The sequence below is a fragment of the Anoplopoma fimbria genome, chromosome 22 (assembly GCF_027596085.1).
Source record: "Anoplopoma fimbria isolate UVic2021 breed Golden Eagle Sablefish chromosome 22, Afim_UVic_2022, whole genome shotgun sequence".
Taxonomy (NCBI): Eukaryota; Metazoa; Chordata; class Actinopteri; order Perciformes; family Anoplopomatidae; genus Anoplopoma; species Anoplopoma fimbria.
This window is the reverse complement of record NC_072470.1, coordinates 6344803-6357726: the sequence shown is the minus strand read 5'-3', so window position 1 is coordinate 6357726 and position 12924 is coordinate 6344803. Positions and strand designations below refer to the sequence as shown.

The 12924-nt window shown below is 42.2% G+C and overlaps 1 protein-coding gene across 2 annotated transcripts in view; it reads left to right on the top strand.

The window, feature by feature from the left end:
* Nucleotides 1-12368, top strand: part of LOC129111591 (fibroblast growth factor 14-like) — a 41763-nt gene extending 29395 nt beyond the window's left edge. For both annotated transcript variants that reach the window (XM_054623595.1, XM_054623594.1), the window contains exons 4-5: nucleotides 11723-11921; nucleotides 12220-12368. In XM_054623595.1, coding sequence (XP_054479570.1) covers nucleotides 11723-11921; nucleotides 12220-12368 — 348 coding nt within the window. The remainder of the gene's footprint in view (nucleotides 1-11722; nucleotides 11922-12219) is intronic.
* Nucleotides 12369-12924: the final 556 nt, after the last annotated feature.

Here is a 12924-nt window from a genome sequence, read left to right as displayed (position 1 = left end):
ACACACACACACATGCAGCGTACCAGCATGGACACACAACGGTGAGAAATCCCAGATGGACAGCGTCCACAAGACGGATTTTGTTTCAGTTTTTTTTTTTACACGTCTGTCTGTCTGGGCCATGCATCATTTTTATTGGTCTTTGTTTTTTTTTTGTTTTTTGGCAGTCCTGCTGAGGGCTTAATGCGTCTTTCTGGAAAAATTATGGGGCTTAATTGCAAATCATGTGTTGCTCATCCAGGTCCCCGGGTGTTTGGTTTTAAGCTGTGGTAATTATTTGTGGGAGACAAATGGCCTGTTTTCACAAATCTCTGGTCATTTATAAGACTTTACTTTATCCACAGGAGAAAGGACAGATAAGGCTTACAGTGACTCAGGGAGGTACGTTGGTTGGTTTAGTCATTAAAAAAAAAAAAAAGCAAAGAAGGTCTTCAACTAATGGTTATTTTCACTATCAATTAATCTGCCTATTATATTCTTGATTAATCAATTAACCATTCTATTTATAAACTGTCAGAATAGCCCACAGCCCGAGGTGACCACTTGAAATAGTTAGTTTTATGCAATATACAGTCCATTATTCAGATAACTATCATAGAAAACCATGAAATATTCCGATTTGAGATGCTTTGAGATCATTTTTTAAACAAATTACTGAACAAATTCCTTGTTTCAGCTTTTGTGCAAACCAACATTTGCCTCTATCCAAAGTATAAATGCCTGCCTACTTAAAAACATATTTTTGTGCAGAGATAAATAGCTCATTGGCCCGGTTAACGTGACACGCTCATCTCATCGTGCTGCTCAAAAGAACCATTAAGTGATTTTAGTTCAACTCCCCCTCAGTTAGCCGGAGTACAGACCATTACATCCACCGTGTCTGTCTGCAGAGCCTCTTCTGCTCTGTCTGAAGGACGGCACACTGAGCCAAATGAGGCAAAATGGATTTCTCACCTAAAGAGCAGTTACAGACAAATCCTGCTCTAAATTATACAATATGTCACTTACATTTAGGCTCAAATTTAAAGGAGAATCGAAGCATGCATGATACAATAAAAGCTTTTGAAAATGAAAGGCCCCATTTTTTTAGGTTTTGTGCGACAGAAGATTGGAGGCAGGTGCATTAGACAGAGAGAGAGAGAGAGAGAGATGAGAGAGAGAGATGAGAAACGACAGATGAATTGCTTTTAATGGATGCCAACGAAACTTATTTGTCAGATTATGGACAAGTATGCATAAAATAAGAATGTTTTAATGCAACTCCGGAGGCTTTTTCTCCCTTAATGCACAATATTAAGATAAAGAAAACAAAATCATTCCAAGTCATGAATGAAAACTGCATAATAAACCAAAAAAGAGCTAAATTAGTGAAACCTATGTCACGTCATTGACATTAGAAAGGGACACACGGAACAATATGGAAGACGTGATTAGAGAGAGGGATGAAGGAGCTGGTGAAGAGCAAGTAGAGAGGAAGTGAGGAAGAGGAGGAGCGGCCGGCTGCTCGGAGATCTGCTTGAGTGGAATATGAATTATTTCCATGCTGACTCTTCAGAGAGAGTTCACACTCTTTCACTGACGTCTGTTTGCCCTAACATCATCCCTCTTTCCTCCCCCTTCGTTTCTTTTTTTTTTGGGGGGGGGGTGACGGAAAGGAGAGGTGATGGAGAGAGGGGACGGGGGACTTAAAAAAATGGAAGGGTGGGGTGGGGGTGGGGGAGGAGATGAAAGGGAGGAAATGAAAGGGAGAGGTGAGAGGAATAAAGGCAAGGCCAGGACCAATCATGAAAGAAAGAAGGAGGGGTGAGAAGAAAGGAAAGACTTGGGCGAAAGGCAAAAAGGAGGAGGTGAGGAAGAAATAGGACACGGACAATGTGAGGACAGAGATGTACAGCAAAGAGGAAAAGGATGTTTTAGAGCAATGACAAAAAACGTCAATGACTAAAGAGAAAAAAGAAGCCAGAGAGGAGGGCGGACAACGGTTTCAGATGGAAGAGGAAAATAAGATGGAGATGAGGAAGGAAAAATGTTTGAAGACAAAGGGATGAGAGGAAGAGAACAGAGTGATCGGGAGGAGAAAGACAAGAGATCTGTGCTGCTCTGCTGGGCTTTTCTCAGCCTGTCGCTGAAAGTCACAGATGCATGAGGGCTTCCTGTAAATAATTGAAGAGGGGGAGTCCCCCCCTACACATACACACACACACACACACACACACACACACACACACACACACACACACACACACACACACACACACACACACACACACACACACACACATAGAAATCCCCTCCTAAAGCTGCGTAGAGGGAAAGTGAGAATCTGTGATCATTTTCCAGCTATGTGACGGATGTACAGGCAGCTACTTGATAAGGAATATATGAATTACATGCAGCAGGTTCTAGATCGTCGTGATGTCAGCACTACTGCAAAGGTCCCGGCAGGTGTAGTGTGTGGTAGTGAGTAGTGAGGCTGGTGCCCACTGCGCCCCGAGGAGATATTCATTAAACATTACGAGAGTTGCTGCCGTCACAGCTCCAGTTTGTTTTATCCCGGTTTGAACCAGAGCGCCGACGTTTAAACTTTATTGTTTCAGCTTCGGGCTGAGCATCTTTTTTTTTTAATTTTTTTATCGGACGCAGTCTGGATTATCTTTCATCCTGCCAGGTTAGTTATTGTGTAGGTGTCAGGAAGTCGATACAAATCAGATTTGAGTTCCCGCTACCTTCGACTGAACACGGTGCACTTGCAGCTGCAGCTTTTTCTGTAGCATGTTGGAGATATCATGAGCTGCATTTAGCCTTGGAAGGATTTTTATGAACAAATAAGTAGCTCGATATTCCTGGTACAAACACACATGTTCAGTGAGAACATTTAAAGCCCAATGGGACTGCATTTGTAATCAGAACATGATGCACTGAAAGCTGAAAAGTGTGCACAAAATTATATTTGATTCTATTTTGTGTCTGAAGGAACATGATTGTATGTACGTCATTCTTTATCTGAAGGTCTTGGGAAGATAAAACATCCTTTATTGTTGTGACATAATTTTCATCTATATTGCCTTCCCCTGTCTGAACCTTTTTTAATTTAGGACATTTCCTTCTGAAGTGCATTCTCTAGACTTGTTCTTAAATGTATGCCGCTTCGCTCTCAATGAGATTCTTTATCCTCTTATTGCAAATTGTTAATGATATGCTGCAAACTTAGTTATACATGGTAGGACTGTTTTATTAATCCGAGATCCCGAGCATCTGGCAGTGTGTGGTTGTGCACGTACGTGTGTGTGTGTGTGTGTGTGTGTGTGTGTGTGTGTGTGTGTGTGTGTGTGTGTGTGTGTGTGTGTGCACGCTCGTGTTGAGAGTTTTGGGCTTGCGTGCGTGTGTGTGTGTGTGTGTGTGCGACTAACAGATGGCACAGTGTGCAATGAGCTGCTATGTGATAATTATGGAGCATGCTGGGGAAAGTGGGAAAAAAAAAGTGCTGATGAGTTTGAGACTGTGTGTGTGTGTGTGTGAATGAGACTAGGAGTGACAAGAGTGTGTGTGAAAGAGTGTGTGATGCACGCGCTGGTGTGTTGTGTGTGGGTGTATTAGGTTGTTGGGAAGGTGTAGATTTCAAGATGTCAGCTCAGAGGTGAAAGAGGAAATTGACTATGACACGTTTCTTGCAACATCCCACTATCACTGCTACTCCTACATTTATTATTATCATCTTCTACTTCTCATGTGTGAATAGGATGAAAAATACAATTATCATGTGCATGAAATCCTGTTTCTGTACCGGTGTGGTCGTGAGACGTTTTCTAGGTGTACACCAGTGCCCCCTTTAAAATCTGCTTGTTTTCTGAAATCTGAAATTTTGCTGACGATAAGAAATGGAAATATGTTTGTTAATGCCAGTTCCTGTGAGTCAGACTGTTAGAGCCCGAGTCTGTCCGCTGAAGAGGATCCTGGGAGCCCAGACAGAATATCTAGAATATTTAAACGTAAGGGGCGTTAGATAAATTTGGTCCTCCACAAAACTTCTTGGAAATCAGAAACCTAGGTATGTGTCATATATCTAGCAGTATAAATCTGACGCCCATTTAAATCCCAATAAAAATAATATGAATTTATCCTGTAATAATAGTTATGAACCCCCCGTTTTGAAAGCAAACCGAGACTTATGCTGGTGCTGAAAAGTGGTCTAGTAAACCACATAAATAACAGAGAAAATAAAACTACATTTTACTAAAGACTAGGGTAGCACATTTAATCTAAAACAAATACCATTCATCTCTGCTTTTTCATCATTAGAGCTAAATGTCTCACGTATACATATCCCTGTATGATTACAATGTCAGTAAAATGGCAAATAAAAGTTAAAATAAACACCCACAAATACTGTCCATTCTTCTTTTCACTGTGCACTTTCTTAAAATACCCAAGAGCCCAAGGTAACATCTCAGAATGTCTTTATTTTTATCTGTACAACAGTGCAAAACCCAAATATATTCAGTTTACTAACACAGTTCAAAAAATAATAAATCTGAGAGCATGAAAACAGAAAATATTTTAGAAATGAATCAGTTATTAAAATAGCTGTTTTTTTAAATTATTGTTTCATTTTCATTTAATCTCATGTCATTCCTTACAAAAATAAAAAAAAACTAGATGGGGAGGTCGTGGATTCGTCCTTCGATCTCCGTTTCACCTTCTATCCTCATATTTATTTCCTCTCCTCCCGAGCTGCAGCATGTTTTATCACAACAGGATGTTTTCAACCAACATAAGAGTGAGTGTGTTCTCAACGACGCATATACCTGTGCGTGTGTGTGTGTGTGTGTGTGTGTGTGTGTGTGTGTGTGTGTGTGTGTGTGTGTGTGTGTGTGTGTGTGTGTGTGTGTGTGTGTGTGTCTGCCTCACTTCAGTGTGCGTAGGCGTGTACTTCCATTCACAACACAGTCGGTGCAGCACTCAGACAGAGTGAGACCTGTGATGTCTACATCCAGAGAGATGAGAAGGAGGACGAGTGGCAGAGAGAATAAATGTTACTGCCATGTGAGTCATGACACACACAAACAAACACACATTATTTTTTCTGGTGACTAGAGAATGAATTAGTCGCTGGTGTGCTGTGCTGGGTCTCTTCAGAGATTACCACTCTGTGCATCATGTTATTGAGGCACCGCAGGACAGACATCGCACTCAAATAGCAGGTTTGGACAAAACATTCGTCCACTGATGACGTTGGAGAGCCATTACTGGAGCATCTGCAGCCTTCCCAGCCTTCCTCCCACGAAGCACCTTCTGTTTAGCCGTGCAGGCTCTCATCAAGGCGGTTTGACGTAACGGAGTGATGCATTCAGACATCTGAACTAATTGAAAACCCGCAAACTTCACCTTTAATACAGACTTAAAGGCTGGCGGATTGTTTGAAGTTCAATTCAACGGCGTGGTTGCATTTCTGCGGAAGTGATCAAATCTACAAACTGAATTTGCTGCCACTAAATCCCAAAACGAACCTGTGGAAAAAACGTGCATAAAAGAATGTAGAAAAAACTAAGAGAAAGCCTAATCTGATGTGGACCTCGAACACGCTCAGACCAGAACTTGAATAGACCCAATTATAATTAGACCCGATCCAGAAGCAGTCGACCTTAACAGACCCCACACAAGACGCAGCAGCATGATAATAATGTCCTTAGAACGAATACAAATTAATCCAGAAATAATTTGTTTATAAGCTTCAAAGACTAATTTACGGAAATAATTGAAAGTCCTATTTTCACAGGTCCAAAACAGGTGGCAAAAAAAACCTTATCCGACCTGATTAGACTGAGTTTAATTTGGACCTTTGCAGAATTGTAAAATCCATCCTCTGGTGCTTACAAGCCGTCAAACTATTACCGTTATCAGCCATTTGATGCCGAACAACCCAAAGAACAGAGCCAAGACTACGTGTCAGCTACATGCATGACTCGTTAAAATGATAAAAAGCTACATTTACCAGGGGTTTTAAATGATATTCAGAAGTTATCTCCTCGTACTGTCCACTAGTTATTTTCTGCCCGACCCGTCCTCAAGGGGTGCTTGTGCTTTGAGCTCTGACACACCTGATCCAATTAAGAGCCACACATTTTCATAACGGCGTAATTGGATCAGGTGTGCAGGTCCGGAGTGGCTGAGGAACACCGCGGCGCTGCTGAGGCGCCGGGAGCGACGCTGTGATTGGAGTCAGATTGATGCTATGATTCGGTGCGTCTGGGCCGGAGGACATCCTTTCCAGCCTCTCTCTCTCTCTCTCTCTCTCTCTCTCTCTCTCTCTCTCTCTCTCAAGGCGCCCTCTTCACTTTTGTTTTCAGTTGCCGACACTTTTCTTTTCACTCCTCCTCTTCCTTCTCCTCCGTGGGCTTTTTCTTTTCTTTAGAATGATTTGTTTACCCACAATTCCCCTGGGTAATTAGTGCTGTGATAATAACTGGTGTTGGAAACAAACACACCCACTCGCTGAGCAGTGCACACAAACAGACACACGCACACACACAAATAAATACACATTGGGATGAAAAACAACTTCCTTGAGCTTAGTCGCATTAAGCAACGCTACAAGTAGAGCGAGTGCAAATCCAAACGCTGCGTCTTCATATTTATGAATAATGGAACTGCTAAGTTGTCATTTGATTAATTAAACATATTTCTATGGAGGCTAAAGATAAAATAAGAAACTAGGGTTTGGTGATAATTCATTGCTACTACTAATTTACTTAAAGGTGTCGTTATGATGGTATGATCATACTTTGTTATAGTTTCACATAATTTTGTCATAAATAATGAAAGCAACTAAATTCTTATTAAAACACAAGATGAAAAGAAGAAGTGGAACACAATTAATTACAATACATATCGTTTTGATTATAAATATGTGATTTCGAACAGATTTGTGAAATAGATAATATTCTTAATTTAATTATATTGATTTCAGCCATAATAATCATCATTGACCTTATACACTCAAAACAATTAATCATTAGAAATCACATTGATTACTTCTTGGTTATACTAGGTAAAGGAAACAGTGACAACCAGGTGTCCTTTCAAAAAGCTGCTAAATGAGAAAGCTTGGTGAAGAAACTAGAATCACGGTCAAACTCTTCTTTTAAGTTTCACCTGCACTGCAGAAAAGCCACGTACCTTGAAATTGACTTCCAGTAAATTTTTGCAAGAGAGAAAGAGACAGTATTAAAGGGTGAGAGAAGTGAGAGACTTGACAAGCATCAGGAACAATTTGGAGCTGTCTTGGCACAAGAAACAGCGGCGTGTTCACGTTTACCTTGACCCACTACTGTCAAAAAAAAAAGAGGTCTGAAGAATCAGGACATTGTTATGGTGCCGCTACACCTCTAAGGGAGGAGCTCTGGGCAGATGGATGGGTCAACCAGACTTGGACATGGGAGGCCACTTCCAGTTTTCAACCAATAGTCAACATATGAATAGTTTTGATAAAGGACTTAATATTTTGGACAGCGGTATGTTGTCATTTGGATGTTTGGGATCTTGTGAGGCTGACCTATGAAAGAACAGACTGTCCAGGTTACGAGAGGTGGAACTACACAGTCCCAACGTTCACAGTTCAGCATCGAATTTAACTCCTTGGTACCATCACCGGAACATAAGACGGATGTGTTGTAAATAATCAGGCTATATCTCTCTTTAATTATATACCCATAATGGTGTTGACATTCTTTCATTATAGAGATATCCTTATCTCCCATGCCCCTTGCGAATACATGAATAAATCTGCTTAGAAATGATAGAAAAAATACTTTGATTTCAGAACTTTCACAAGATGTGTCCCGTTTTGAAGGTTTCTTCAGTAACACAGTACTCCAGTGCGAGCTGTCTGCACAACCATGGGAATCTGATAATAGCTAATTGGGCATATTATTTAATTGCACCAATTTGCTATAATGTTGGCACAATGGGCCTTCAGTGGCAGACTTTCTATACACCCGGTTTAGAGCAATGACAGGAGGGTCTGGTTTGTCTCCCTACTGAATATATGACCTAAATGGTGTTTATATTTATCGCTCACTTTGACAGATACATTTTTTTTTTGATTTTCCAGGAGTTGCAAGTTAGCTCTGGTGTAGCTACGTGAGTGGGCTTCATTGTTACACTGTAACCCTTTGATAGCATGTAGCTTCTGGCTGTCAATCACTCTGTCTTGAGAGCTTGAAGGGAGAACTCGTGGTCTCACAGTCATTCAGCAGCTGCCCTGGTCAGCGAGGTCACCACCCTCCACTGTCAGTGTACTGAGATGTCATTCATCTAGCTCTCCCCAACGAGACAGGCTCCTTAATGTTAGTGAATTAAAGCTTTTAGTCCAAAGGAAATAGGCTGGAACAGTAATTATTCCCAGCAGGGTAGTGTTACATTATGAATGTGCTTCTACTGGGAAGTTACCAGTAGCACTGGGCAGCTCTGGTAGCCAAGTGTTGATATTAGTGCCGCCTGTGCCAAGAGGGGAGATTGCTTTCTCCGCTATAAATTTCTTAATTTTCGGTCTTCAATGGACGAGGGACAAAGTGCTGCCTGTATCAATTAAGCATGTTTTGGAGCAGGATGCTAAACATGGTAATGTGTCCTTCTCTATCGCATTACGGTTGCTATTCGGGCTAAGATGCACGCATCTGTGCATGTGCAATTCAGAAGATAACAATGTGCATGTGTGCAGGGCTTTCACTTCCACTGAATCTCTGCAGAGCACGGAGAAATGACAGAGGGAGAAAAATAAGAAGAGCGATGGGAGAGACGCTAAGATAAGAGAAGAGAGAGAGAGAGAGAGAGAGAGAGAGAGAATCCCCTGCTGTGTTTCCAATCAGGAAGCGTCGTCCTCCTCACCGGGTGATTTATTCTCCCCTTCATGTCCCAATTTCCAGCCCCACCCTCCGTTTCTTTCATTCATTCTTTCTCCCCGTCTTCTTTCCGCGGGGCAGCTGGTGGACGTCGCCACTCAGAGAGGACGACAGAAACACATCGAGGCGGGCGGTGTTGTTTAAAATGACTCACCTGTAAGGCGGTGTGAGGGGTTTGTCTCTCTGAATTCAGTCGGGGCGTAAGTGTTTCTTTATTCAGACGAGGTCGAGAGACGCCTCGGCATCAAACATCTTTTTATTCTAAAAGCAGCATTAAATGATGTATGACCTCCTTGGCCAACATTAATAAGTGTCTGGCACTGCTCTCTGCACGCCAGCAAAGACCGTCATCCTTATAAAATGAATAATGAATCTGGGGTGCGGGTCAAGACTAAATATATATTATAAAGTTAATGAAAAATATTAAGCTCCTCGGAGAACAATCAGACTTTTAATACAAATCAAAACCATGGTTACCAAAGGAGATCGTCTGATTTTGTGTGTGTGTGTGTCGCCAACATTGGCAATAAGCAGAGCGTTCATTCATTATAACCTTGTCTAGTTTTGTTGCCAACCAATCATTTAGTCACATTTCAAATCCCCCCTGCACCTCCCTCCATTCATCCCCCTAGAGCCACAAGTGTGTGTGTGTGTGTGTGTGTGTGTGTGTGTGTGTGTGTGTGTGTGTGTGTGTGTGTGTGTGTGTGTGTGTGTGTGTGTGTGTGTGTGTGTGTGTGTGTGTGTGTGTGCCAGCGTCTGATCCCTCTCAGCTGCGTATTGGTGCCACCCAGCCCTGCCTTTAATAAGTGTTTCTCTGTGTTAGCATGAGTGGATGTGGTGGAGCACAAGATGTAGCATGTTTTATGTTAAATTAGCAATGCAAGTGTTTGTGTGTGTATTTCACCCGCTCTCGCTTTTTGCCTCCCCCCCAACCCACCAACCCACCCCGACACAACTGACCCCTCCCTCTCAGCGCTGGTTGGTTGCCACGGCTACAGTGTCGCCTCTCTTCCTCATGTTGCTATGAGACTCGGACCGACAGACCTGAGCTGAATGACAATGTGTCTGTGGCTCTGGCAAGAGGCCCACAACATCCAATAAGAGACGGTCTAGACTAAACACTTCCCAGTCTTGGGGTCTGGGTACCACTTGGGTGATTGTTTGTGTTGGCAGGAGCCTCCTCAGCCATATGAGGGGTAGTTTATTAACACTATTTATTTATATCCTCAGCAATTGTCTCAATGATGAAATGTGAAGCATTGAATCATTTTATACTAAATGATTGTGAGATTTCCCTCATGAAATTTGATATAGATAGGGACATTAGGAGATACTAATGATGTGATAATACAGCGATAGTTAAAGCTAATGGGTCAATAATTATGTATAATGTGAAAGGGTAACCCACCTGCATGCCAAGCGCCAAATGTCAGACACTGACAAAGTTAGAGACTAGCTGTTGAAGACGGCAGCTGAATAACAATTAAGGAAAACCAAACCAGAGCAAAAAGAAGAGTGATTATTGGGCTTAAATTTCACCTTTTGTCACAAATCTAATTCAGCTTGAAGTGTAAATTGGCAATGACTAACATGTTTTCTCTTACAACCTAATAAGGCCATGAAATGTCAGATGTGTTTCCAACATGTTCATCTTCCTACAAACGGCCAAAAATCAGCTAATGTAGATTTTTTATTATTGTTTATTTTTAATTTAGCTGTTGCACAAACAGTATTTATCTGCCTCAGTAGGTTTGACTGCTATTTATTGCACTTTTTCTTTCTTAATTCGCCACATAATCTTAGAGTGGTTATTGCTTCTTGTGTTTTCGTTTAATGGCTGAAAAATAATCCAATTTTCCCACAAAGAAATTTAAATTAAATCTTATCCAAATAGTAAGAGGACTTAACTCATGCTTTCTGTAAAAGGGAATCTGTTGGTTTGCTCGCATTGGCTCAGTGAAGACATTGGAAGGGGAAATATTGCCCAAATAGTTGCTACATTGAGCGATTAGTTGATGGACAGAGAATGTTTTATTATTGATGTATTTCAAATTGGGTTATGAGACATTTTTCACTATTTTATTGACTAAATATTGGTTTATTAATCACAACAATCCACTGATTAGTTGATAATCATTAGCTGCAGCCCTTGTAGTGAGGTTAGCCATCATAGCCTGATCTCATGCTGTGTTGATGCCATATCAGAAAGCAGTGTAAAACATATGTCACTACCTAAACTCCTTCATTGCTTGAAAAAATCTGATTCTTGACGCCCGACTTGCCTCGATTCTGACCTCTCCGATAGAAGTATGTTTCAAGTCAGGCTTCCATTGATACTCGCTGTGGCTCAGTAGTGCAAGAGGACACTAGGGAGACTCGATTTTTCTCCCGGTAAGAATAACACCTTGATTCAGTGCTGAAATATGCTCTGTTGAGGGCGAGTTCTGCCACATAACATCAGAGCTGATGTGGGTGGGAGGAAGATTTTTATTTTTTTTAAGGCTTTGTGTCACAAGAATCAATCTGCTTTTTTATCCGTTTAGTTCGTTGTTTATGTGCACAGAGAGAGAGAGAGAGTCAGGGGAGAACGACATGTCATTAAGTCAGTGTTCGGCTGCTCCTCCCAGTCTGTGGCTGGTCAATGTGGTTCAGATGTATTTGCAGGCTGATATGATGATGTTTATTCTACAGTCATTTTAATTGTTTGATAACGCATTTTGTAAATAAAGTTTTCCTTTACTGTACAGGTGTTGAAATACAGTCTTTTCCCAACATAATATAAATTGTTTTCTCTTTCTGTCTTTGTCTTTCTGCCTCCTCAGGAACTGTTTACAGCGGAGTGTAAGTTTAAGGAGTCGGTGTTTGAGAACTACTACGTGATCTACAGCTCTATGCTCTACAGACAGAAGGAGTCGGGCCGGGCCTGGTTTCTTGGCCTCAACAAAGAGGGACAAGCCATGAAGGGCAACAGGGTCAAAAAGACCAAACCAGCTGCACACTTCCTGCCTAAACCTATAGAAGGTAACACACATTTACACACACAGATTTCTTTGGTTTATTGAATTTTTTGCTGAAGTTTAATTGGATAAAAGAGTAAAGACGCACCTTCTCCTCACATTCTTTGTTTCTTTCCTTCATTCATGCTTTCTCTTTGCCCCTTTTCATCCCTTTCTTTCTCCTCCTGTACACTTCCTGATGCCTCTTTTCTTCTTCTCCCTTCCCACCACTACCATATCTCCTTCATCTCTCCTCCCCCTTCCCTTCCTTCTTTCCTCCTCCCCCTCTCCCATCCGCCTCTTTTCTCCCGCCACTCCTCCAGTTGCGATGTACCGAGAGCCTTCGTTGCACGATGTAGGGGAGGCGGTGCCTAAACTCGCCGGGGGCCCGCCTTCCAAAAGCACAACCAGCGAACCGGTGATCATGAATGGCGGCAAACCAGTCAACAAACCCGACAAGGGGGCGACATAACCTTGCCCTCCCCCTTTTGACCCTCCCCTGGCCAACCAGAGAGGCCAGGGAAAGCCAGAGACTCGCCCCACTGCTGCGCGCTCAAAAAAAACTAAACTGCAACAACAAGGTAACCAAACAAACAGCAGCTCAAGTTCTGACTGGTCAGCAGTGGGGCCGCACGTCCCGCCTCAGCTCTCTCCCTATTGGACGGATCTGGTGTGGATGGGCCGGAGCCAGAAGGACAGAGCGCTGCGGCTGATGGCGGGGGAAGAGGAGGATGAAGACCGAAAAGTCAGGCCAATGCCAGCCAGATATTTTGGAACTGGGACAGTGGCATGCCGTCATATGGGAGACAAAATGACTTCTTAAAAATATAAACAAAAAAATACTGAAAAAAATGTCGTCCTCACCGGTATTTTTCTGTGACAATCTGTAAGAAGTAGGGCCCCCTTTGTCATCTCCTGATACCGTTTTTCTGTTGCCAGGTACGCTTGCTTGCTAGTGGCTACACATGCACACAGCTCCCACCCGGAAAAAATCGACCAGTCGGATTCGATCTTTGAGCAAATTAATG